Source organism: Acanthopagrus latus, chromosome 10 (genome assembly GCF_904848185.1).
Source record: "Acanthopagrus latus isolate v.2019 chromosome 10, fAcaLat1.1, whole genome shotgun sequence".
Classification (NCBI taxonomy): Eukaryota; Metazoa; Chordata; class Actinopteri; order Spariformes; family Sparidae; genus Acanthopagrus; species Acanthopagrus latus.
The window spans coordinates 3159875-3185338 of NC_051048.1; the positions used below are offsets into that span (position 1 = coordinate 3159875).

Consider the following 25464-nt stretch of genomic DNA (forward strand, 5'->3'; position numbering starts at 1 on the left):
AGGTTACCCTGATAACTAACTAGCTAACTATTGAACTAACTGGCTACATCTGTTAGCATGCTAACTGTAAAAGTGTTGACATGCTAATAGTTTGAAAGTTGGCATATTAACATGCTAGTTGTTTGTTGTGCCAGTTGTGTTCATGTGCAGCTAACCAATAAACAGACAGCAGCCATGAAGCCATGATTACATTCAAGTCAAGAAGAGAACTGATTAGATTTTATTGATTGGCTACAAAACTGATTGCTGAGTCTGCTTATTTGTTTACTGATTCTCTTATTGATTCCTGATCAGTTTGAGCCCAACTGGCTGTAGCAATTGGTTCAGCGTTTGTTTTCTCAATCACAGAAAAAAAAAAACCTGCTAAGCCTGCTAGCGCTAAGTGATGCTACTATTACCTGGACTGTTTCTTCCTCTCCACTGTCGCTCGTTGTTATTAAAAGTGACTTTGTTTCACAGCAGCAACTGTCAGAAAAACACACTTGTATTCATTAAAAAAAAGAGAGAGAATTGATGAGCTCGGAGGATGATTTAAAACCAGATTTGAACAGTTTTGGATCTCGACTGCCGTCCCTGGATACGATCAGAATAGAGAGTTTGTGCATTAAATGACTCAACATCAGCACATTTTCACTTTCGTCTAACATCCGTGTGCATCTGAGGCTTTTGGAGGGACAGATAGCAGATGTTGGATGACTTTTCCCACTTTTTGAAAGGTTTAGTGATGCAGCAGAAGATAAAGATGATGGCTCAGGGAAGAAGATGGATGGAGGGGAGTGAAGTGCTTCCTCCAGGCTGGAGGATTTAAGAGGATGGAGGGATGGATCACCTGGGGAGGAGACGGGACATAGGTGGAGATTTAGGATGATCTTTATATCCTCTGCTGTGGTGGTCGATGAGGTGAGAGCGATGAGGAGAAGAACTGCTAACTCGCCCTCGTGTTGTGGTGATGATTTAATACGTAACTCGGGCTCAGTGAAGAGGCAGAGGCAGCGGTGGAGGGAGATGACTCGAGAAATTAGCATATAAATTGGGAACTTCGAAAAAAGAATGAGAGACGCTTTAAATAGATAATTCAATGTGCAGCTTAAACATCAGCTCCTCATTGGCCGGGATGTTTTCTATTACAGCTCAGAGCCGGTGAGCGGCGAGTGTTTGGGATTTTATTGATCTCCGTGTGTGTTTTGCAATAGATATACAGCAATAAGTAGGTCAATACTTCCTGTTAACGTACACAAACCCCTCACAAGTGTCCTGAGTCATAGTTTACAACAGTTCAGGTGTAATTATTGTACATTTTACTGTACTTTGGTTATTTGACAGCTTGTGTTCTGACGATTTCAAAGACATGAAAATGCACAGACACGACACCTGAAACAATCATTAATCGATCAATTGTCAGTAAAATTATCAGCAGTTTTGATGATCATTTCTAGCTTTCAGAAGTTAAAGGTTATCACTGCACTCGCTCCAAAGACACACGATCAAACCATCTGCAGCTCAACCAGATATCTAGTCGGGTAGATTTAGTTCACACATGTTGGTCGTCACACGTAGAACCTGGCGCTCATCCGCCTCCGATCTGGGACTTTTTGTCAATAATCTCCAAAAACTGAAGATCCAAATATTTGAATAAGTCATCACAATATGCTGGAGTTAGTGTCTTGTACTTGTGCTGGACTCTGAAGTGTTTTGAAGGATCTTTATAAGCTTTGTAAATACGAACAGCTGCAATGCGATCGTGTCTCCAGTCTCCGACACACAAACTGTGAATGTGCCGGTTTGTTTATTTCAGGATTGTTCGCGGCACAGATGGATTTATCAGGGATCATGGGTACAAGCTTTAGGGGAGCTCAACCCTGTCTCCTGTATTCTGCTCACACACTGAGGGTGAAGTGATGCAGCCTTTAACTGAAGCACTGATAATTAACATGTCTGCAAACAGCAAAATACCAGCAAAATTCAATAACGATGCTTTTGATTTGGTGCTTTTACAACATCGTTTCTCACATAAACAACATCTGCAGCTAAAGAATTATTAAAAGATCTTTGTGTTTGTGGTGAGACACTCAATCTTTCCCTAAACTTAAGGAAAGACTCAACTTGATGTCTTGTTAAGTCCGACATTTCCCGGCAGTGAAACGATGATACAGTCTATAAACATGATTTCTGAGAGACAGGAAATGCAGTGTGAGTCCAATCTTTTGTAAAAAATGACAGAGAAATACATCCATAGATGTGAATAATCCTCTGTTGCCGGTCTCGTCATTATCTCAACAATCGGTCACAAGTTCATGTCTCTTCCCAGATTCTGCACCTCAGACGCTAATTAAATATCCGCCCTGCTTTCTTCGGATTCGACTCACAGAAACAGAGAGGAACGCGACTTTCTTCAGTGTGTTTCTCTGCCGTCTGCTGCCATCCACCACACCTTGCTGGGAGGTATAATTGGCTGCAGCTCCAGCAGAGCGCCTCCTCTGAGCGAGGCTCGCAACGAGGAGAACCGAGAAAAGTCTTATTGCTCAAAACATCCCGTGGCGTTGTGGAGACTCTCGGTCCTAAAATAAGACGCATTCTCAAATTTAGACTGAGGGGAGGAAAAAATAAGGAGGGCGATGAGAAGATGTGAGGAGCGAGAGCAAGAACAGGAAACAGGGAGGAAGAGAGAGCTGTCAGCCGTTAATACAATGTTCTGAAACTGTGACAGGAAGACGGAGCGATGAAGAGGAAGAGGGATGTTCAAAATATGTTTCTGACACTCTGGCAGCTTCTGAGTGGGAGACACAAAATGTTCTTCACGCTGGAAATACTATGCAGCGCTATTTATGTTAGCAGCACAGGAAACAACCGTTCAGTTAATTGTCTGGATTCTGCAGTTAAGGATTATTTTGATTTACTTGTAGTTGCAACCATTTCAAAATAAAACCACAACAGGCAGGTAAAATCAACAAACAGTGAAAAATCTCAATTACAACTGTCTTCGCTTATTCCTAAATATCCAGTAGATCCATATCAGTTAAACATTTAATCCAACACACGTTTGATGCATAAATAGCATTTCTGAATGCTTTTGTAGGAGCGTATATGTCCGACCCGAAGCCTGCAACAACCAAGGAGGTTGCAAAACCATGAATATATCACTTTTAATGGGATTTAAAGCTCAAAGTGTGGAAATTTATACAATTTTTTGCAATTTTACTTCTTGTTTTGGCCTTTTTTCAATGAAAGCTCTAGTTTTTTACTAGTTTACATGCTTAAAGTTAGTGTAAATAAGTCTGTTTATGTGGAAAAACATGTGACATTATCATGAACTTTGTGGACTCATTGATTGGCTTATTTTTGCGTTAAAAAGGTTAAATACATGAATAATAAATACACATTTCAGTGTGTTTTAACTCTTATAGACGTTAGAAGTATTGACAGAGCTGCTGAGTATTTAAAATATTCAGCTTATAACTTTTAAAAACAGCACAAAACCTCCAAACAGTTCAACAACAGCTTTCTAATTTACTCTGTGCTGGACTCTGACTCGACATTAGGAGACTTTAACACACATTTCTAGAATGATATATTTATCGTTATTATTAGCATCTTAATTTTGAAAAAATTAGATATTCAGACAAGAAGCAGCAGAGGGAAATTCTCAAATACAGTACAAGTTGTTGTACAAGTGAAGTAGTGTCCATGAACTTGGTTTTAATCTGGTATGTAAACAGTGAACGTCTCTCTGCAGTCTTAAAGTCTGCAGGCTGCAGATGCTCCGACAAATGTGACTCTCGTTTGGCAGAGTTCTCTCACATAAGCTTTTATTTTCGTGCCAGTAAAAGCCGCTGAAGTGACGGAAACAGACGCTGAGAGTAAATCTGAGGGATGAACAGAGGAAAAAGATGGAGAGAGACAGCTGTCAGCAATGATCAGCCGTATTGTGAAGCGTTTGTTGAAGTGAGAGTGACGGAGAGGGAGGTACAGATGTCTTCAGAGATGTACAAGTACCTCCAATTTGTACAATAGTTGAGTAAATGTTCTTTGATCAAGGTCGTCTACAGGCTGTGTGATTCTGTAAACTATCACATTTATATTAGTGTAATTTCCTTTGGCGCCTGAGGAAAAGGAAGAAGAACAAGAAGGAAATCTTCACTGTAGCTACTGAAAGCTAAAAGCGTCACAACACTCATGGACATCACAATGCATGTTTTCTTCCTCTTTTGTGGCTGGAGCTTTTATTTTGGAGGGCAGTCTGTGCTGCCAGCTGGATGCAGGCGGGACCGCCGGGCCCCCGGACGCCATGACAACAGCAGATGTTGACAAACAAACAGACGCAACATTAGCCTCTCCAGATGCCCAGTGTGTGTGTGTGTGTGTGTATGTGTACGCAGCATGCAGATGTGTGTGTGTGTTTTTTGTCCTTTCGCCTTGTATTTATGAAATTTTATCTTTCAGGGTGTGTGTGTGTGTGTGTGTGTGTGTGTGTGTGTGTGTGTGTGTGTGTGTGTGTGTGTGCGTGTGTGTGTGTGTGTGTGTGTCTCAGGAGGCAGTTGACGAACACTGTCAGGACACTTATGTAAGCCTTCCACGTACCGCAACCTCTTCTTCTCTTCCTCTTTCTCTCTCTGTCTCTTCTTCTCTTCCTCTTTCTCTCTCCATTTCTTCTTCTCTTTCTGTTTCTCTCTCCGTCTCTTCTTCTCTTCCTGTTTCTCCCTCCATCTCTTCTTCTCTTCCTGTTTCTCTCTCCGTCTCTTCTTCTCTTCCTGTTTCCCCCTCCGTCTCTTCTTCACTTCCTGTTTCTCCCTCCGTCTCTTCTTCTCTTCCTGTTTCTCTCTCCGTCTCTTCTTCTCTTCCTGTTTCTCCCTCCTTCTCTTCTTCTCTTCTTGTTTCTCTCTCCGTCTCTTCTTCTCTTCCTGTTTCTCCCTCCTTCTCTTCTTCTCTTCTTGTTTCTCTCTCCGTCTCTTCTTCTCTTCCTGTTTCCCCCTCCATCTCTTCTTCTCTTCCTGTTTCTCTCTCCGTCTCTTCTTCGCTTCCTGTTTCTCCCTCCATCTCTTCTTCTCTTCCTGTTTCTCTCGCCGTCTTTGTTTTTTGTGTTTCCTCCCTCTTCACGTCTCTCTACCTCTTGTTAACCTTCTCTTACCTCTCGGCTTTGTTCCATTATTTGTTGTCTACAGTGTGTGTGTGAGTGTGTGAGTGTGTGTTCATGCCTCTTTATGCAGGTACATGTGTGTGTTGGTGTGTGTGATGGAGGTCGGGGTGTCGCACACTAAGTGCTGCCACAGTGTTTCACCAACACCAGGCTTTCAGACGCAATTATGTAACACTGTGTGTCTGTGTGACACACACACACACACACACACACACACACACACACACACACACACACACGTACATAAACATGATCATGAATTGTTAAGTCTCAGTAGTTCAGTCGTCTCCAAATCAAAGCGTTTCAGAGAAAAGACGCAGTTTCATGTTGATGTTAAGAAGCTCGGCATCATGGGAGTTGTTGTCTTCTTGTTCCCTCTCTCATCTCCTGTCTTTTATCTCTCCTCCTTTCCACTCTTATCTCCCTTGTTTTCTTTCCTCCCCTTTTCACTCTTCTCCTTCTCGTATTTCCTTTCCTTCATTTCCTGTTCCCAAGCTTTGTCTTTTCTCATTTCATCTCCTCTTCTTCATTTCCTTTACTCTCCTCTCACTTCCTCAACCCTCCTCTCGTCTCATTTATTCTCCTTCCACTTCCTTTACTCTCCTCTCGTTTCCTTTACTTTCATCTTGTTTCCTTTTCTCTCCTCCCACTTCCTTTACCCTCCTCTCACTTCCTTTACCGTCCTACCATTTCCTTTACTCACCTTTCACTTCCTTTGCTCTCCCCTTGTTTCCTTCCTTCCCCATCATTTCCTCTTCCCTCCCTTCTTTTCCTCTTTTCTGTGTTTCTGAGGGTTAAAGTATCACTTCGTCTGCAGAGCTGCCAGACTTTCAGTCCTGATATTCAAAGAACGATCTGACCAATCAAAAGCTCCCATTTTTCTGCCACTTCATGTCATCATTTGCTGACAACCAATCAAACCAGACGGATGTTTCTGGAGATGATCAGCTGCTTTGTCCTCACTTGTTGTTGTCGAGGGCCTCCAACATGGCCGCTACATCACCTGCTGACCTGTTATTGATCGTGACAAGATGTGTGACACTAGGTTCATATCAGTAAATATATGTGTGTGTGTGTGTGTGTGTGTGTGTGAGTGTGAGTGTGAGCACGTCCTCGTCAGCATTCTCAATGAGATCAATGCAAATTTCATCTCCGATACACTCTGTGTGGGATCAATACACACACACACACACACACACACACACACACACACACACACACACACACAGAGTTGAGCTCAGCATTAAGCACACACTCCTCTCCTCTCTGTCTTCTCCTTCATCATCCTCTCTTTCTTTTCTTCTCTCCTCCGTCGAGCCGGTTTAACCTTGTCTCCGTCTCTACTCGTCCTCCCTCCCTTTGTGTCCTCCTATCCAACCTTCGTCCTCTCCCCTTGTCTCCTTCCTTGCTCCCTCTTCTCTCTTTGTTTTCCTCTTGTTTCTACACTCCCCCTGTTCTACGTATCCTCCGTCTTTCATCCTCTCCTTCATTTCCTTTCCTGTCCCTTTGTTTCCTTTCTGTTCCTCTCTTCTAGTCTTTTCTCCTCTCATTTCCTTTCCTTAATTTCCTGTCCTTTGGTCTTCTCTCCTGTACTCGTGTTTTCTCTCCTTCTCCTCTTCTCTTTTCAGTTCTCCTCTTGTTTCCTCTCGTCATATTTGTTTTCTCTCAGTTTTCACTCTTTTCTTCACTTATTTTCTCTCCTTCATTTCCTATCCTCTAGTTTCGTCCTCTTCTCTTCCTCTCCTCTTCATATTGCTTTCTCTCCTCTTGTTTTTCTTTCCTGTCCTCACCTCTAGTTTCCTTTCCTTCCCTTCTCATCTACTCTCTTTTATTCTCCTCTTGTTTCCTTTCCTCTACACTTCTCTTATTCCCTTTCCTTCATTTCCTGTCCTCAAGTTTCCTTTTCTCTCACTTCTTTCTTTCTCTTCTCATTTTCTTCATTTCCTCTCCCTTATTTCCTTTCCTTCCCTTTTCATCTCCTCTTCATTTCCTATTTTTATTTTCCTGTTTTCCTTTCCTCTCCTCTATTTTCCTTTCAGCTCCCTTCTTTCCTTCTCTTCTCATCTCCTCTCACCTTCCTAATTTCCTTTCCTATCATCCCTCCTTTCTCTTTTCCTTTTTACTGACCTTTCCTTTGTTCACCTCTCTCCATTTATTTTCCTTCATTTCCTGTCTACGTGTTTCTGCTTCTCATTTCATCTCTTGTCCCCCTCATTTCCTTTCCTTTGTCCTCTTCTCGTCTCCCCTCCTTGATTTAATTTCCTTTCCTCTCCTGTTGTTTCCTTCTCTTCTCCCTTCCCTCCTTCTATTCTTTAGTTTCCCTTATTTCCTCTCCTGTGTTCTTACATCCTCTTCTTCATTTCCTTCCCTCTTGTTTCTTCCTCCATTTCCTCTCTTTACTTTCCTTTGCTCTCTACTCGTTTCCTCTCCCTTCTTTCCTTTTTCATCTCCTCGTGTTTTCCTCGCCTCCTCTCTCCTCTCCTGGATGTGTTCATCGATGTGATTGGTTACTGAACTTCCAACCTCTCCTCTGATAGTCTGAACAGGAACAGAGACGAGTGAGTCGAGTTTTTCCAAGTGTGAGGAGTTACGTAACGGCAAAGTAACTTTGGGTTTCAACTCACTGGTTCCAGCTTAATGGCTAAATTGCACACACACACACACACACACACACACACACACACACACACACGGTCAGTTACCCATCATGCCGAGGGGGCTTTTTAAAACCCGAAATAAACTCTCTGATTGGCCGTTTGACACACAGGAAGTAATGAAGCGTGTCCAGCTGGCTGGCGGAGAGGTGTGGGGAAAGTGGCAGATACCCTTCACAACACCTCTGCAGTGCATTCTGGGTGATTCTGATAAATAAGCGTAACGGGAGAAAGAGAAAAAAAAAAGTGTGAACGGGTGGAAGAGGAAGAGCAGGAGAGGTGTGAATTGAGCGGAGGGAAGGAAAAAGGGAGCAGAGAGGCTCAGAAGTGATATAATACCAGAGAGAAACTGAAATCATTTCAGCTTTGAGCTGCGAGCAAACGTTTGTTCGTCTCTCAGAAAATGGTGAAAAAACCTTGAGACGACGTCCTCAGATGTCTCGTTTTGTCCACATGTCGTCTCAGATCCTGCGTGCCACCTCAGATTCCACCTTTCTGAGGCCAAACCCGGTCCCACATGCTGACCCCGCTGTATTATTCATGCTGAGATTATACGTACTGAGCCTTTAACGTCCCCCCCTTCAAACACCTTTTAATAATTAAGGCTGCCATTTAAATGTGAATTCTGTCGACACGGATCATCGGCATTTATTAGGGGCGAGGCGAGAGCTCAGCGACAAGATAAATACATTCAATGCCGACACACACCAGTGCACAAACACACACCCACTTAAACACACAACCAGATACACACACACACACACACACACACACACTACAAGCAGTTTTATTGAGTGAAAGTGAAACCAGCCACTGAGGCGAACAGGTGACCTGCTTTTTAATCCCACACACAAACACAAACATGCTGCAGTGAAATGGCCGCCGGGTCCGATGCTCCGATCATCAGCAGCACCAGAACCTGCTGGTCGAGTCCCTGATGGGAGATGGGAGGGAGCAGCAGGGGTCAGAGGTCAGGGGTTACAAGGGAGTGATGACAGCAGGGTAATGAAGGATGGATGGGATCAGAGACGTGAGGACAAAGGTCAGAGAACTGAAGACTTTGAATTAAAGTAACTGCACAAGTGGGAAATTTTCACCTGACTCATTTTATAACAGCTTGAACCTGGTCCAGTTCTTCTTCTTTTTTTTATTCTGATCCAATTCTGGCGCAGTCCCATCCTGATACCGGCTCGATCTTGGCCTGATTAGAACTTGCTTCTTGCCTGATTCTTGCTTGATTTCTTGGCCAGGATATTTAATGTGTTTCTGACCCAATCCTTGTCAGATTGTTGTTTGATCCTGATCCAGTTGTGGCCAGATTGTTACTTGATTCTAGCCGGATCCTGACACAATGTGGTCCAGATTATAACCTGAGTGACCTGCTCCTGGCCCAATCTTGGCCAGATCATGACCTGATTCTGGCCTTATCCTGTGCTGGTCTTGGCCTGATTGTACCCTGATTCTGATTTCTGATAAATTCCGAACTTCTCAGTTGCTCTAACTTTTGCAAGTGTGATGTGTTATGTGCCATGGTTTAGAAACTGAGTATCTGCAGTACTGTCATCCTGATCAGAAGGATCATTAGTCAAATAAAATGAAGAATGACTACAGTTCAAAATAAAAAGATGTTTCAAATCTTTACTGAAAATGTTTAAATTGATAAAAATCGCTGGTGTTTCTAATTTCTGGCCTCCAGGTTCTTTCGTCACATTAAACAGGACGGTGAACCAGTACATGATATCTGATGCCTTTGTCTGTGTTGTCACTTTATATTAACGCAGCACTTAAATGATATTTCATTGCACATGTGTATATAAATAAAGTAAAAGGTGAGTAAAGGGAAGGAAGAGGAGTTGGAGGAGATGCAGCGATGGAGGTTTAGATCCTGAGAGTGAAGGATGAACGGATGAAAGTGAGGAAGAGATGGAGCGGGCAAATTGTTGCTAAATAATAAACCATAAATCAATTTTTTCCCCGCTGTGTTGCTTGGCACAGTTCAGTGCTATGAGTGTGTGTGTGTGTGTGTGTGTGTGTGTGTGTGTGTGTGTGTGTGTGTGTGTGTTAATCCGTCCAACACTGCTGAGCTGACAGAGAGAACTTGGAGGCTCTCCAGAGCAGCCCAAATTATTCACTTTCCTCTTTTGCTGCCGCAGAGAAACAAGAGGGAGCCGAGCACAGAGAGGGAGAGACGGTGCTGCAGAGCCTCCATCTATAATATAGTCAATTACAGAAACAAGGCAACACTTCCCCTTTGTACACCAATAAGTGTCGACATCCACTGGAAACATTTTATGGTTTGTTAACGGTGACGGAAACAGATTTGTGAGGAAAATATGACGAGTCGATTAAGTTTTACGACCCTCACAAGGCCGGACAAGAACAGTAGTAGGTTAAGGTGGTACAAACGACAAGGAGGTTGGTTGGTTGGTTGTTTGTTTGTTTGGTTGGTTGTTTGTTTGGTTGGTTGTTTGTTTGGTTGCTTGGTTGGTTGATTGGTTGGCGGGTTGATTGGTTGTTTGTTTGTTTGGTTGGTTGTTTGGTTGGTTGGTTGATTGGTTGGCGGGTTGGTTGTTTGTTTGTTTGGTTGGTTTGTTGGTTGTCTGGCTGGCAAATATCCATACGTCAGATACAGCAGACGTTATGCAGGAACGATGCAGTATTTGGTCAACATCTCTGTAACTTCTTCCCAATTAGCAAATACTCAAACTTGTATTTGTTGCAAGACACACTGTGTGTTCTTTTAGGGTTCAATATGAAATTGAAGATTTGTATGAGAAGATAAAATGAGAATCTATGTGAATGTACTTGGAGGTGTCAGGTGAACTGATAGACCCGGCAACGTTTAGAATATTCAGAATATTTTGACTGTACTTTCACACAGAAACAACTAGAAGCTGGCTCATGTGTTTCTGACATGGAGGAAGTGACTCTGTTCGCTACAAACCCGGATGACGGAAACACTCGTGTGACATTTTAAATGTTTGCACGGCTTCATTTGATGGTACACGACAGGAAAACACAGAGCCAGATGATACAAAAAAAAACCTGTAGGAGAGAGCAGGAGGTGAGGATGAAGGAGGGATGGAGCGACAGACTAGACACGGACCTGAACAGAAAGAGAAGAAACAGAATCAGAGCGAGGTGGAGAGGTGGAACAGAGGAAACCGACTCAGAAATAGAGTCAGCAAAAGAACAGTGAGTCACAAACAGCGGGCGGCGGAATACATCCCTGCTTGTTCGCTCTGTTCAGATGGAGAGGAAAAGATAAACGAAAGAAAAGTGGATGTTTTTTTTACGCGTTTAGTGTGAGCGTGCGGTGCAGACGGGGAAAGAGACGAGGAAGAGTGTTGCCACAGAACGAGGTTAACGGAAGAAAAGCACAAACAGGAAGCGAGCGCGACATTTGATGAATGACACCAATCGAAGAAGCGAGATGGCGAGGGAGACGAGAGGAGATATTAAAAGAGTGGGAGTGTGTGGAGTTATTCTGAGGGATGGCAAACGGGGAAAGGAGAGCAGAGGGAACAATCTTTATGTTTTTTGCCTGTAGTTTGAATAAAAACAAAGTTCTGCGAGGGTCCAGTTTGACATTTAGGGAAATCTGCTGATTCGCCTTCTCTTAAAACTTTTGAGACACCTTTAAAAACAGACTTCCGCCGCTCTGCCGTGACCCTCCGGATCTCGCTCGTTGGTTGAGTGTTTTCTACAAAGCGCATTGTCTTCCTTTTAAATGTCATTTTGCGATGCTTAGAGCAGCACAAATGAAAAAATGGAGTGGGCGCAGGGAGAAATCTTGGCTGACATCTGAACAGACATCGTCTTCTAACTCATTTTCTTTTCTTTTTACCGTTTGTTGCCTTTTTTTTTTTGTGACATCCTGCCTCTGAAAATGAAATAAAGAACCTCACGCTGACGTTCCTCTCGTCCTTGTTTTGATCCGTCTCTCCTCACAGTCGACCTGCAGATCAAAGTCGCCGGTTTTCGCCGTTTAACCGCCAGTTAACCCACAAAACAACCGCCCTGAAACATTAATGTGTGTGCGTGAGAGCGAGCAGCACTCGGTCGTGTGTGTTTGTGTGTGTCTGAATCATTTAGATGTCTTTTTTTGTCGGCGGGGCTGTGATACCTGCAGTCCTGCTCAATTATACATTAACAGCCGCCTCAATAATAAATGAGCTGTGTGCATTTGTGTGTGTGTGTGTGTGTGTGTGTGTGTGATGACATGTGTCTACTCAAGTGTGTGAGCAATTTTTTGTTTGCATTGTGTGTGACTGTGTGTGTGTGTGTGTGTGTGATTCTGTAATCTGCTGAATTATATATTTACCTTTATTTATGTGATTTATTCATCACATCCAAATGAATTATTGCTTTAATTAATCTATCGATTAGAGGCTCACACACACACACACACACACACACACACACACACAGTTTATATGCTGTGACACTTTTTCATTCTATTTCATCGTCATAGTTGTTTGTTGTATGATGCAAACGTAATATTATTTTGTGTTCTGGAACCTTTTCATCTCTGATCTGTCCTCAGTGTTACCTCACTGCAGTTCTTTCTGAGTAAATCTACTCAGTTACTTTCCCAAAACTCCAGCGTAGAATTGTACTTTAGACAATATTGTACATCTAAGAATAAAACAAGACAGAAAACTTCTAAAACGTTGTAGAAAGAGGAGCCGCCGCAGATGAACACCTCACGATTTGTAATGAGATTGTGATGTTTGGGTGTCCACAAACAACTCCTCAAATCTTCCTTTTTCTGAATATGTTCCTGTAACTCATTGGTTCATTCTGTGTGTTTTCATGGTTTGACTTCAACACGTTCTTCATCGAAACATGCTGATATGCCTCAGCGACGATGAAGAGAAGAGACGTAACGGATGAAGAAACACGGAGAGAGAGAGTCGGATCAAATACGACAGAAAGCGAGAGAGCCAACATTTTTTTCATATTAGCATATAAATCACATACATGTGCAGAGAGCCAGATTGAATTAGTGTTAGCGTAGCTTTGGGTTAGCATATCTAGCTCCGCGCCGATTACATCAGACCGCTGAGAAATTGAATTAACCGGGTGTTATGTAGCGTAGCCGCGGTTAGCATATTTCTTAGTTTAGTGGTCAAGGCAGAATGCCCAGAAATTGAATTAGCGGCAGAGAAGCTTTTGGTTACAGATGGTAGTTTGATGTTGGAGGCAGAACGAAGGGGACTCGAGCTCTGAGGTGGATTTCGTGCAGCGGGGCAGGAAGCTGGAAGAATAAACCAACACAGGTTATCTGATGGGAGCACATCCCTTCAGATCAGGCAGCCGGCTCATGTAGAAAAGATGCTTGACTGTATAATATGTTGATGTTTAGCGTCGAGGCTCTGACCTTATCACTCACAACAACAGAAAACACCGAGCTCAGCTCCGCGGGGACGATATTAACTCCGGTGTCGGTGGTTTAATATTCTCCCAGTGGCTCTAAAGTGAGCAGAGCGACGCGAGTACGAAGCCGTGATGAAGAAGAAGCGTTCGATGTGCAGACGGGTTTACAGGAAGCGTCTCAGTAAGGTGTCGGGCTCAACACGATTACAGTCGGAGGATAATTCATGTTTTCACGGTTTTAATGATTTGATTTATTTCACAACACTCCTGATGTGTCTGAGAGGAAGAGGAGAGTCTCGTTCGTAGCTTCAAACTGAATTTTTCTTGTTTGAAGTTGAATTTTTTCTCCATTGTCCTTGTTTGTACTTTAAGACATCTGTTTTAATTTACTGTTCCTACTGTTACAGCTGGTGAAAAACCCAACAGGTCCTGATATCTCTGTTATACAAAATAACCAGGGACTTCATTTGTGAAGAATCGATATGAAATTGAACATTTTTATTATCGAATTAGCGTAGCTTTGTTAGCGACCATTCATCAGCGAGTGTTAGCAGCCGAGCGAACAAGTTACATTTACAAACACTTTCTTTTTCTCTTTTCACTGGATTTGAAGTAACTTTTACCCCTTTATATTTAAATTCACACTCACTCACATTTAGAATCAACTTTAAGCTTCATTTTTCAGAGGAATGTTTCTCGCTGCATGTAGACCTGAGCGAGATCTTGTCGATGGGACCACATGTGGCGTCACCCAGAACCCAAGACAGTTTTGTGGTATTGTCTCTCTTCTTCCAGTCCTGTTCGTGACGCCAAAATTGTGTCGTCAAGAAAACGTGGAGCCTGCAGCTTGTACATGCAAATGAGTTTATTTGCAAAGAACGTAATTGCACAGAAAAATATCTGCCTAACTCTAATCCTACCGTGGTTCTTCTTCCCTTTTCCACAGTTACACGAGTGAAATCTGGCAGCTTATTTTAAACAAACGACAGCTGACGTTATAAACCTCACAGTAGTTTCTCTCATGCGTTGAGACCTGCCTTCACTGGCTGGAATAAAACAAAGACGTCAGGTTTGATTCCCCGTCCACAGCCGCGTCCGTCATGTCGGAGCTGCTTTAACGCTCCCGCCCTGCGGAGGAAATGCAAATGTAATGTAACAGCCTATTCATCTCTCAGCACTGCAGGCTGCGGCTTCATTCAGCAGGTTAACATGAGTCATCAGAACCTCTCTCCATGAACACGTTAATAAAAACGGGGGTTTGGGGCCCTTTTTTTTTTTTTTTTTTGTGGTTTTCCACTCGGCTAATTTCCCCGTCTGTGTCGGCTCCCCAGAGCTTCTGGGTGCATTTATTAGAGATTAAAAATACTCCGGCTCCTTATCGCCGCAACTCTCACAGCAGAGTGTGAATAAAGAGACGAGAGAGAACGTCTCCGGAATGGTTTCAGAGAGTTTATTTAATGTGAGCGAGCGAGCTTTGATCAGCTGGCATCCTCCTCTTCCTCCCAGCTATAATCCACAGCTCAGACTTTATGATTCAGTCCTGTACGTTTGCTGATTGATTTTTTTTAAAATGTCACTTGAAGCTCGGTGAGCTGCCAACAGTGCAGATTTCATGGTATATCTTGTTCTGGTTGTTGTTGTTGCTGCTGTGGGTGCGATGTGTCGCTGCGTAGGTGGAAGTTGAGTTTTTTAACGCTGTCTGTAATGTTTCATGAGAAGTGGAGTCTCCACGATCTTCCACGTTGAAACATTTGAAGACATTCGTTAGAAGATGAAACAATCGTTAGGAAGAAGTGCGAATCAAGCTGTGATTAGCCTAGCTTAGCATCAAGACAGGAAACAGAAGGAAAAACTGGCTATAAAAACATCAAATATTCATATTTCACTGACACTTTTCCAAAATGTTGCGTCATTCTTTTCGCTTTAAAGTAATTTTGCGTGTTTTGCATTGACTTTTTGTAAAACTTTGTGTTTTCAGCGGGTGAATTTTGAGGCAAAGCTCTTCAGATTTTCCTGGATCTCAGAACAGGACGTGACTTTACAAGAAACATCCTGTTCTTCCTCCTTCAGGGAATCTCCAAACATCTCTACCTGCCATCCCGACCACTGTGTGTGTGTGTGTGTGTTATGTAAAGCTGCCATTGGATTAGCATTAAAAAAGAGTGTGGTTTCAGTGCTGCAGGCACTCTGAGATTAAGTTTAAGACTTTATCCTCTGCAGTTTTCACATCAGTGACCCGGTCCGGTGGGAGACAGAGACAGACCGTGATAATCCATTTAAGACGGGCTGGAAATTTATCTCGGAGGTTCTGCGGCTCGTTTCCAGTGTTCAGGAGGGGAAACGGGGTTTTATGGTGAAGGGGAGAAAAAGACAGAATGGAGGAGGAAACAAAAACACACATTATGATACAGATGAACACAAGTATGACAGCTGCCTCAGTGAATTACTACACAACAACTACATTACTTTTCAATGTAACAACTTATCGACTGTACTTACGAGTGACCACATGTTACAGTAAAACCTCTTTGCGACTTGTTGCACATGTGGGTTATATCGTCCAGACGGCGTGTAACTATCTGTACACAAACCTTTGACTGTATCGACATTTTGTAGCCTTCTTCACGGCCCACAGTCAGAAACTCAGCAGCCTAATAATAGGAACGACAGACACAATATAGCATTTACATCTTTATTCTGCTAACAGTCTGACAGAGAACTGAGCAGAGGTTTACAGTGTGTAGGGCCGAGATTTGCCTCGTCAAATTTTCATTGTCATTGTTTTGGTTGTTGTCACATTTGGTGTAGATTCATCATCTGCTTTACTTTTACCTGAGTCATGTCCACACTTTCCATTTAGCCATGCAGCCTCCCTTAGGTCTTACGATACGATACGATACAACACGATACGAACTATTTTGATTTGGTAAGATAAGTTAGGATACAATATTTTTTTCTGTCTAAACACAGTATATAAATAAAATGTCTTCATTTTTATGACTGAACAAACTGAGTAAACAAACTGACCATAAAGGACAACACACTTTGTGTTAAACGTGGCGGACCCTGCCACCTTTCTAGCTTCAAACAGTGTTTTGGGATCTTATCTCCCTCTGAGAACAGCTCGTTTTAAAAAGATAAATGTGTGTCCAAAACTACACAGTGCTGCTTTAATATTGTTTTAAGTTGGTGTAGATTCATTGTCGGCTTTACTTTTACCTGAGTCATGTCACAAACTTGTCCATGCTTTTCATTTAGCCTTGCTGCATCCCTTGGACGATACGATACAATACGATACGATACAATACGATACGATACGATACGATATGATACGATACGATACGATACGATACGATACGATACGATACGATACAAACCGATTCTGTTAGATAAGATAAGATACAATATATTTATTTTCTGTCTAAACAAACTAAACTAAGCTCTTCATTTTCCTGACTGAATAAACTGAGTTAACAAACTGACCTTAAAGGACAACAAAACCCTTTATACAGTTTTACAGTGTTAAATGTGGCAGACCCTGCCACCCTTCTAACTTTACACAGTGTTCTGGGATCTTGTCTCCCTCTGAGAACCGCCTGTTTATTCACTTATGGAAAAGATAAATATATGTCCAGAACTATGCAGTGCTGCATTAAAAATGAGAAAATGTAGCACGTAACGTTTGATGTTGCGTAACTTATTCAGTGATGTTGCGATATGGTGACCACGAAGGCTGAAAACATATTGATTACATCATTCTTGAAGCCCCGCCGGTCCGTCTGGAAGCGTTTTTATGTTCCTCTGCTCGTTCAGTTTTGGTTTTAGTTTTTTTTTCTTTCTCTTTGTCACTAGATGAAAGACAGAGCTCAGGTTCAGACAGGAAGACGACGTCACCGATCGCCCACCACACATTCATCATTATTATTATTATTATAACCATCAGCCAGATAGACCCTGCTGACGCTGGCTGATATTCACCCGTCACCCACCACTCCGGCTCTCGCTCACGTCTTATGTAATTTGAGCTGATTCACGGGTTTCAAAAGGTCAGCGCAGTAATCTGTGTGTGTTTCACCCAGGATGTCTCACTCTGTCCGATATAACAACAAACCCTGATTATTAAATTATCTCTCCGATGCTGCGCTGTGATTGGTCCAGGCGTGTTTTTTTTTGTTGTTGTTGTTTGGCGAGTTGACTTTGACGAGGATGTTTTGACGCTCCAGAGACCAAGTCAGGGGGGAGAAAAAAAAGGAGAGGAAAAGAGCAGACTGCTGTAGTTTAGAGGAGCCCGGAGATCAACTCGCTCATTAGCATACTGCTGCCATGGCAACAGGAAACCAAACTGGAGCCCAGCGAGGGATGGAGAGAGAGAGGGAGTGATGGAGGAGAGGAAGGAGGGAGGAGATGTAGAGGGGAAAAAATGCAAGAAAGCAGGGAAGAATAATGGGAATAATGGGAGTGTAGCAGGAGGAAGAGGAGAAGAAGAGGAGGAGGAGAGGAAGGAAATGGGACAAGAATTGGATGATGAAGAAGAAAAAAGAGGAGGATGGAGCAGGAGTGAAAGATGGAGAGGCAGAGAGGAAAGAAAGAGGAGACATTAGGAAAGAAAAAGAGGTGAAAGAGAAAAATTCAAAAAGAAAAAAAGGAGGAGAGAGTGACTGCAGGAAAAAAGGGAGAGAGGAGGAGGAGGAGGAGAGGAAGGAAATGAGACAAGAATTGGATGATGAAGAATAAAAAAAGAGGAGGATGGAGAGGAGGTGAAGGAGAAGAAACGCAAGAGAAGGGGAGGGAATGGTTTAGAGTCCAGGAGGAGGAAAGAGAACAACAAAGAACAGGAGTTGTGAAGAGGAGAAGATGGAAAGGAGGACGAGGGAAAGGAAAAGAGGAGGAGGAGGAGGAGATGACGATGAGGGAGCAGCCTCCTTGGTTTGACTTCTGCCACATTATCGTTCTCCTCCTCCTCTTTTCTCCTTCTTTCTTCTTCTATCATTTCATCTATATAATTAAATCCCCTCGTTATCCAATATCCTCACACACACACACACACACACATTAACACACAACCAGATAAGAGGTTGAACTTGCTCTGAAGCCACCATGACGTGTGTGTGTGTGTGTGTGTGTGTGTGTGTGTGTGTGTGTGTGTGTGTGTGTGTGTGTGTGTCTGGATTTAATGACATCGTGTGGATGTTTTACTCTTGATAAACCTCATGTTGTTGTGTAAATTGTGTTGTTTCTTCAAGTCTCTGTAGCAGCAGATATTCACCAGGCATCCATCACAAAACAAAAGTCCTTGCAGGACCTTTAACTGGAACTAATCTGGATCCTTTTCTTCTTTTTCTTTGGGTTTAGTGTGGAAACAGTGATGGGGAATCTGTATTTGAGACTCTTTCCCAACTCATCAAATTGTGGAGCTTTGTGATGGCGGCCGAACTGACCTACAATCCTGAAGCGTCAGTATTTAACAAGTTAGGAAATCAACTTTCATATAAATCGGACTGTTAAACTTGGACGAATTCTGGAGCTTTTCCTCGCTTGATGCCTGCTGAGCACCATAAATATCTCCTCTGACATTTAGCTTCTTCTGCCAACGACTCAGGAAACACAGAAATCTGAGACTCTGCGAAGTTATCGATAATGACACCAAGACTCGTCAGACTTGTTGTATAGGTAGCAGGAATATTTTGGATCCGACCACCTGTGTGGTACCATAAAGTTTATGCGGTAACTACAGTCTACACAGTAGTTGCCGTTGAACGCTCAGTGATTTATTGAACATATTCTGCAGTTTGGTGGTTGATGCCTGGTGATCCACCAGCAGGAAGAGACCTCCGCTGTCTGGCCAATCAGACGAGCATCATAAATACCTCCTGTGACTTTTATCCTCTCCTGCCCGACGACGCCGCGTGACGCTGCAAAGTCAGGAGCTGTGAGAGTCCCACGCAGATCTCTCTCTGTAAAGAAGTGCGTCTGGATAAATTATTTATGATGCAGCCATCACCAACTGTTCAGAAACAAGTGTGTGATTGACAGCTACAGAGTCTGACCTGTACGCTTTTTTATTTTTTGTTTGTTTGTTTGTTTGGCTGTGTGCCGTTTTTCTTTTAAGCTCTTAGCTAAATGTCTGGTTTCAAGCAGTCGTGTGTCCTTGTGTGAAGGTGGATGTGCAGAACTGAGCCGGATGTTTATTCCTCAGTCCATTTATTTAATAGGCTGTTTGTTTAAGAGAGAAAACACACTTTTCTTTTTTTTTTTTTTACATGGCAGCTGATGTGATGGATCACCTCACGTCTCCTCCAGTGTTTTATAGAGTATGACACCAGACTAATCAACCAGAAACAGACATGAGGGAAGAAGCTCATAACGAAAGAAAGAAAGAAAGAAAGAAAAAGGCAAACTTGGCAGTGATTAAATGACAGAGGAGCGAGCAGAGGATTACAATAAGAGGAAGAATCAGAGGACAAAAAGAAAATGAGGACTCGTCTCCTCCGTCTGTGACTCAGAGGGCGGCTGAAGGGCTGACGTAGACCAGCAGCCTCTGGTGCGACGCCAGCCATATTAGCGGACGAGCTGTAATGAGATGTAAATGGAGGCGACCTGGACAACAGAGCAGCCGCGGCGCTGTCACGGCAGGACGTAACCTTTGGTTTGTCACGGAGGGTGATCACACTGTACAGATGTACCTGTTTGAGGCTCGCTCGGCCCCTTTCTGAGCGAATACAAGCCGGAGAACGACGTTATGAAACGGAGATGAACAAACAGCCGCACTGACTGAGGTTATATCTGCTGTTATTAGCTCGCCGTGCAGTCAGGTGGATCTCCTCTCAACACAAACATAATAAAAGACGGCTGTTCATTTCTTTTTAGCTCACATGAAAGATATAATACACACCGTCTGATTTGTTTACAGACTTGTTGTAAGAAGTTGTTGTACCATCCTGTATTTTCGTCACCCTTCTGTTCAGGTTCCCACCGCGCTGATTAGATACTAAAAATCTGATTGGTTAGTTGTCTGTGCTCCGACGTTTCTTTTCCCCTGACATCTAGTTTCCTTGTTGTAATAAACAATCGTACATGGTTGTTGTGCAGAGCGAGTGTGTGGTCGAGCGGGAGAAAATGGATGAACGTCTGTATATATTTTGCCCTTGTTGCTGCTTTTTGTTTAAGATCGAGTTCTTTACGTCACTACTCAAAAACCATGCGAGGATTTACAGCAAATGTCTTAATAGTTTTGCGTTCAGCTGTTACTAAGTGATCAGCTGTCAGGATGATAACAAGAGTGACAACAAATAGTTTGTTTTTAACGTTAATGAAAAGTGACCATCTACTGTCACAGTGAGATGCAAAACTATTCCAAAATTAACTATGTGCAGTTTCCCCTCATTTAGACAAACTGAGAGACCTGAAATCATTCAATTATTTTGAATACATAACACATTTATGAAGTCTCCAGCCTCGGCGCAGGTGTTATCTAGTTTTAATATGTAAATGACTAAAGTCACTTGGGATGTTTTCAGGTGTAAAACAGGATGAGAAAGTAAAAGAAAAAATCTGGAGGAGAAGTTTGATTTAATCTGTGACCAGCGAGGAGAGAGTCTGTTTGTCCGACAGTCTGATAACCTGAACACACCTGAAGGTTTCACTGTTCACTGAGCTCCTCTGTGTGCTGAAGGTTAAACATGTTGTTATCGGCCTGTTTAGTCATCTGAATGAAAAATGAGACACTTTTAAAACTCCTTCTGTCGAAGCAGGAGATCGATGTTGCGTTTCAGGTTTTATCGCTAATTTTTTACCCTTGTTTATTTCAACTAAAGGACATTTAAACTGTGTTTCCTCACAGTCTCTTCTTCTACTCCTTCTTCTTCTTCTCCTTCTTCTTCTTCTTCTTCTTCTCTCCATTCAGTTCGTGGCTCAGCCGAACTGCCAGCAGCTTCTGGCCACGCTGTGGTACGACGGCTTCCCGGGCTGGAGGAGGCGACACTGGGCCGTCAAACTGGTGACCTGCTTCATCATCGGACTCCTGTTTCCTGTCTTCTCACTGGTGAGGAAGGAGGGGAACAGAAGGAAGGAAGGAAAGAGGGAATAAATAACAGGAAAAATAAGAAAGAGGGATTGCTTTAAAAATAGGGTTCAATTTAAAGGAAGGGAGGACAGAGGGAAAGAGATGAAATGAAAGAATAAATAAAAAATGGGGTTCAAAGGAAGGAAGAGGGATGAAATGAAAACAATAGGGAACAAATAAAGGAAACATCAGTGGAAGAAATGAGAAGTGTAGAGCAGGAAGTGAAGACAAAGGAAAAATAGAAGGATATTAAAAAGTGAATAAGGAAATGGAAACAGAGGAAGGAACCAAGAAAGGAATCAAAGATGTCTTCCTTGAACTAAATTTGTTGCCAGGCAGAATTGGAGCCGAACTCTTGTTTTATTGGCTGGACGAGCTGTTGCCAGGAAACGTCAAGTCGACAACAACACTCGACCTAAAAACAAAGAGTGAGGGAGGAAGAACTGTGATGATTTAGAGAAGGCATGAAGCTGCTGCTGTCGACTGCAGAGTGAACAACACAAACACAAACACAGACGATCACTGCAGGCCAAAGTTCACATGCAGACAAAACTTTTACTGTAACTACAAACCAATCAGAAAGAACCAATGACCTGTTCTGTGTGATCACTATTAAATATTCTGCGGCAGAACGACTCCAGTGAAACAGATAAACTTTCTGTAAACCTGATCAATATGCTGAGTTTTGCAGAGGAAGCAGAGATATTTGGTTTGATGTCGATCAGCAGGTGACAGATGGAGGAAGCCTGAAGTGTAAATATGGAAGTTATTTGGTCTCAGAATACGTTAACTGCTAACAAATACAATCTGTCTCTTGTTGTTTCTCTGTAAAGTATGTACCAGTGAGGGCAGACTGTCCTCTAGTTTATTGATAAAGAAATATAGTTAAATAGTGTTAAAACATGTCAGCAAATGTCTGACGGCAGCCCACTGATGCAGACTATACGTGTGGGAAACACTCATCTGAGTTCAAGTTTTAAACCCATTTCAAGGCGAGGAGAAATATCTTAATTTACAGAAAGTATTTCAAGATCAGTTTGCTTCCTCTCTCACGTTTCTGTCCTCTCGGTTCGCTTGTGGTGCGTTCAAGGACTCAAAGTACCCAAACACACCAGACAAATGGCACGACAGAGTGATCAAATCTTAATTTAGCTGTGCTTACTTTGGCTTTAGTTGGCACAAGTAAGATAATTCACTTAAAGTCTTTACGTCGCAACAATCACAGCGCTGCGTTAATGTGATTAAGTTATTAATAATGCACACAAACACCTCTGTCTCTGGTTCTCTCTGTGGTATTTAATTCCTTTTAAAGCCTCGCTGGCGTGACTCAGAGAACGTCGAGGTTGCCAGCAGCGAGTAGATGAGCAGAACAAGTAAACAAGCATCATAACAGCAATAACACTCGGCAATAACAGCAGCGGCTGTGATCGACGGAGGGGGACGGGTGCAGGAACATGAGCACCGTCCTGCTTCATGCTTTGAACACAAGTGTAGAAAGCCGAAGAGATATCAGAGCGAGACTCTTATTTATTGTTCACGAACGGTTACGTAACGTCAGCATCTTGTAAGCTTTTTCTCCTCCTGTGTTGCTTTGTTTTGGATCTCAAATGAACAGAAAAGAAGAATTCCGTCATTATCTCATCGTCTCCATGCTGATTAAGGTGACGAAGGTGAAGCTTTGTTGTCCACAAAACATTTTTGGAGCTTCGCACCAAAACAGCATTGTCAAAAAACATGACTTAAGTACAAACAGTTGCTGTTTTAACTCTGTGCACCTCCTCCTCTTCCTCAGATCTACCTGTTGGCGCCGAAGAGCGCTCTGGGAAACTTCATCAAGAAGCCCTTCATCAAGTTCATCTGTCACACGGCGTCCTACCTGACCTTCCTCTTCCTGCTGCTGCTGGCATCGCAGCACATCGCCCGCACCAACCTGCACATGCAGGGACCTCCGCCCACCATCGTGGAGTGGATGATCCTGCCGTGGGTGCTGGGTACGTACAACAAACCTCAACCTTATTCGCTTCAGTTTGTTTGGTTTGATGCATTCTGAGTATTTTGTATTTTGAGATCATGTTTGAGACATTGGATGAAGCAGGACCGACGTGGCTGTCATCTTTCATTTTCGACAGCAGCTTCACTCCTGAACTCATCGCCAACACTCGTAGATGTAGCAGGACAATTTTACCTTGTTTCAACAGTATGTAGCCTTCGTATCATGATGTATTTGGAAGTGAAATGGTGTGAGATGAGCCTCCTTCTTTGACGGCGAAGTTCACGATGGACATTCAAGCATAGAAACTGTTTTAAACTGATTACGATGTTGGTTTCCATCTTCTAAAATGTACTCTAGCACCAGAATCATTTTGGATGATCACCTGAACTCTGTCTCCTTTATTCTCTTTTCTTATTCTCTCTTTTCTTTTAATACATTTCTCATATTTACACGCAGTCCAGACCTGATTAAGTCACAGTCCAGTAGGATGAAGGAACATCTCTTCATACCGTAAAAAAAACAACCGGATTTATAGAAAAAACACACAACGCTTCTTATCTCTCCATCTTTTCTGCTTTGATTGCCATCAAGAGGACTGAGTGTGTCTGTGTGTGGAGGACGTGGGTGTGTGTGGAGGAGGTAGTTCTGTGTGTGTGTGTGTGTGTGTGTGTGTGTGTGTGTGTGTGTGTGTGTGAGGGTGGGTGGGTGTGAAAATGAGTGATTACATCTCCATATTCTCTCTCGGAGCTGACACCAATCATTTCCAAATCAGAACCATAATCAGTTGGAAAAATACAAAACCATCTGTTCTCCTTCATCGTCCGCTGTCCTCTTCTTCCTCTTCTTCTTCTTCTTCTTCTTCTTCTTCTGTTTCTTCTTCCCCTTTTCCTTTTCTCCTTCTGTTTCTTTTTTCTTCTTCTTTTCCTCTTTCTTCTTCTACATCTCCTTCCTTCTCCTTTTGTTTGTTCCTCTTTTCCTTCTTCTTCTTGTTCTTGTTGTTGTTGTTCTTCTCCTCCCTCTTCATCTTCTTCCTCTCTTCTTGTTTTTCTTCTTCTTACTGAAACACTCAACTACAAATCACTTCAGATAAAAAGAAACCACACTGAACATTAGCTGGCTGGATTGTCCATCATAACACTTACATTGTTTTGCATCAGCTAAATCATAAATAATTAATTTTCATATATTATAAAGTCTCTGGTGTTTCCTCTCAGTTCCTTCCTGTCGTGGTACTTCTGGTTTTGATCGGGTCGATCTGCAGTCACACTCTTGTTTATGGTTCACACCAGATCTTGATTTTCCTCCCCGTAACCTTAATGATGTGTGATTTCTCCAAACATACGGATGAAAAAAACTCCGAGCAGCAGATATTCTAGGCAGCCGTGATGAACTACAAAATGACTCGTGAATTATTTAGAGCAAAACCTGACTTTGTCTAAAGTCAGTCGTGCAGAACAAATGTGTTGTTGGCTCTGAGCTCGCCGCCTGCAGCTGCTGCCAAAAGAAAATACTCCACAGAAAGTTTGGTCACCGAGCAGAAAGCAAGCAAACGGGAGCCGCTGATGGATGACATGACCGTGAGCACACACGCATGACCGAGTGTGTAAATAACCATTAGTGTGTGTGTGTGTGTGTGTGTGTGTGTGTGTGTGTGTGTGTGTGTGTGTGTGTGTTGCAGGCTTCATCTGGGCGGAGATCAAGGAGATGTGGGATGGAGGATTCACAGAGTACATCCACGACTGGTGGAACCTGATGGACTTCGCCATGAACTCACTGTACCTGGCCACCATATCGCTGAAGATAGTGGCGTACGTGAAGGTAAAGATGAGAGTCCGAGTGTGCGAGAGGGAAAAAGGTTACGGAAAACAGGAAAACAGGAAAACCGGAAAACCGTATTTCTGTTGGCAGGGCTGGGAAGTGAACTTGGTACTTTTAAGATTACTGACCAGAGAGAAGATGACATTATATTACCAGTAAACATGTCAGCATCTGCACATACAGTCAACAGTAACCAATAGAGGCTGCTGGCGAAAGTCCCCAGACTTCCTTTAAAAATCACTGAATTTAGTGAGCTGTTGGGTGAAGAGAAACTTTATAAACGTTGCGAAACGTTGTCTATGACACATTGTTAATAAGTTGGGTTTTTTGTTAATCGGCATTAGATGCAACACATTCAGTTGTTTCTGTTCATTCCTGTTGATCATGTCATCAATCACATCCTCCTCCTCTGACGTCCTGATAA

General features: G+C 42.8%; 1 protein-coding gene across 2 annotated transcripts in view; it reads left to right on the forward strand.

Annotated features, from left to right (window-relative positions):
• The window catches only part of trpc5a (transient receptor potential cation channel, subfamily C, member 5a), a 101169-nt gene that overhangs the window by 51708 nt on the left and 23997 nt on the right, over positions 1–25464 (forward strand). For both annotated transcript variants that reach the window (XM_037111764.1, XM_037111765.1), the window contains exons 9-11: positions 21071–21208; positions 23022–23220; positions 24901–25040. In XM_037111764.1, coding sequence (XP_036967659.1) covers positions 21071–21208; positions 23022–23220; positions 24901–25040 — 477 coding nt within the window. The remainder of the gene's footprint in view (positions 1–21070; positions 21209–23021; positions 23221–24900; positions 25041–25464) is intronic.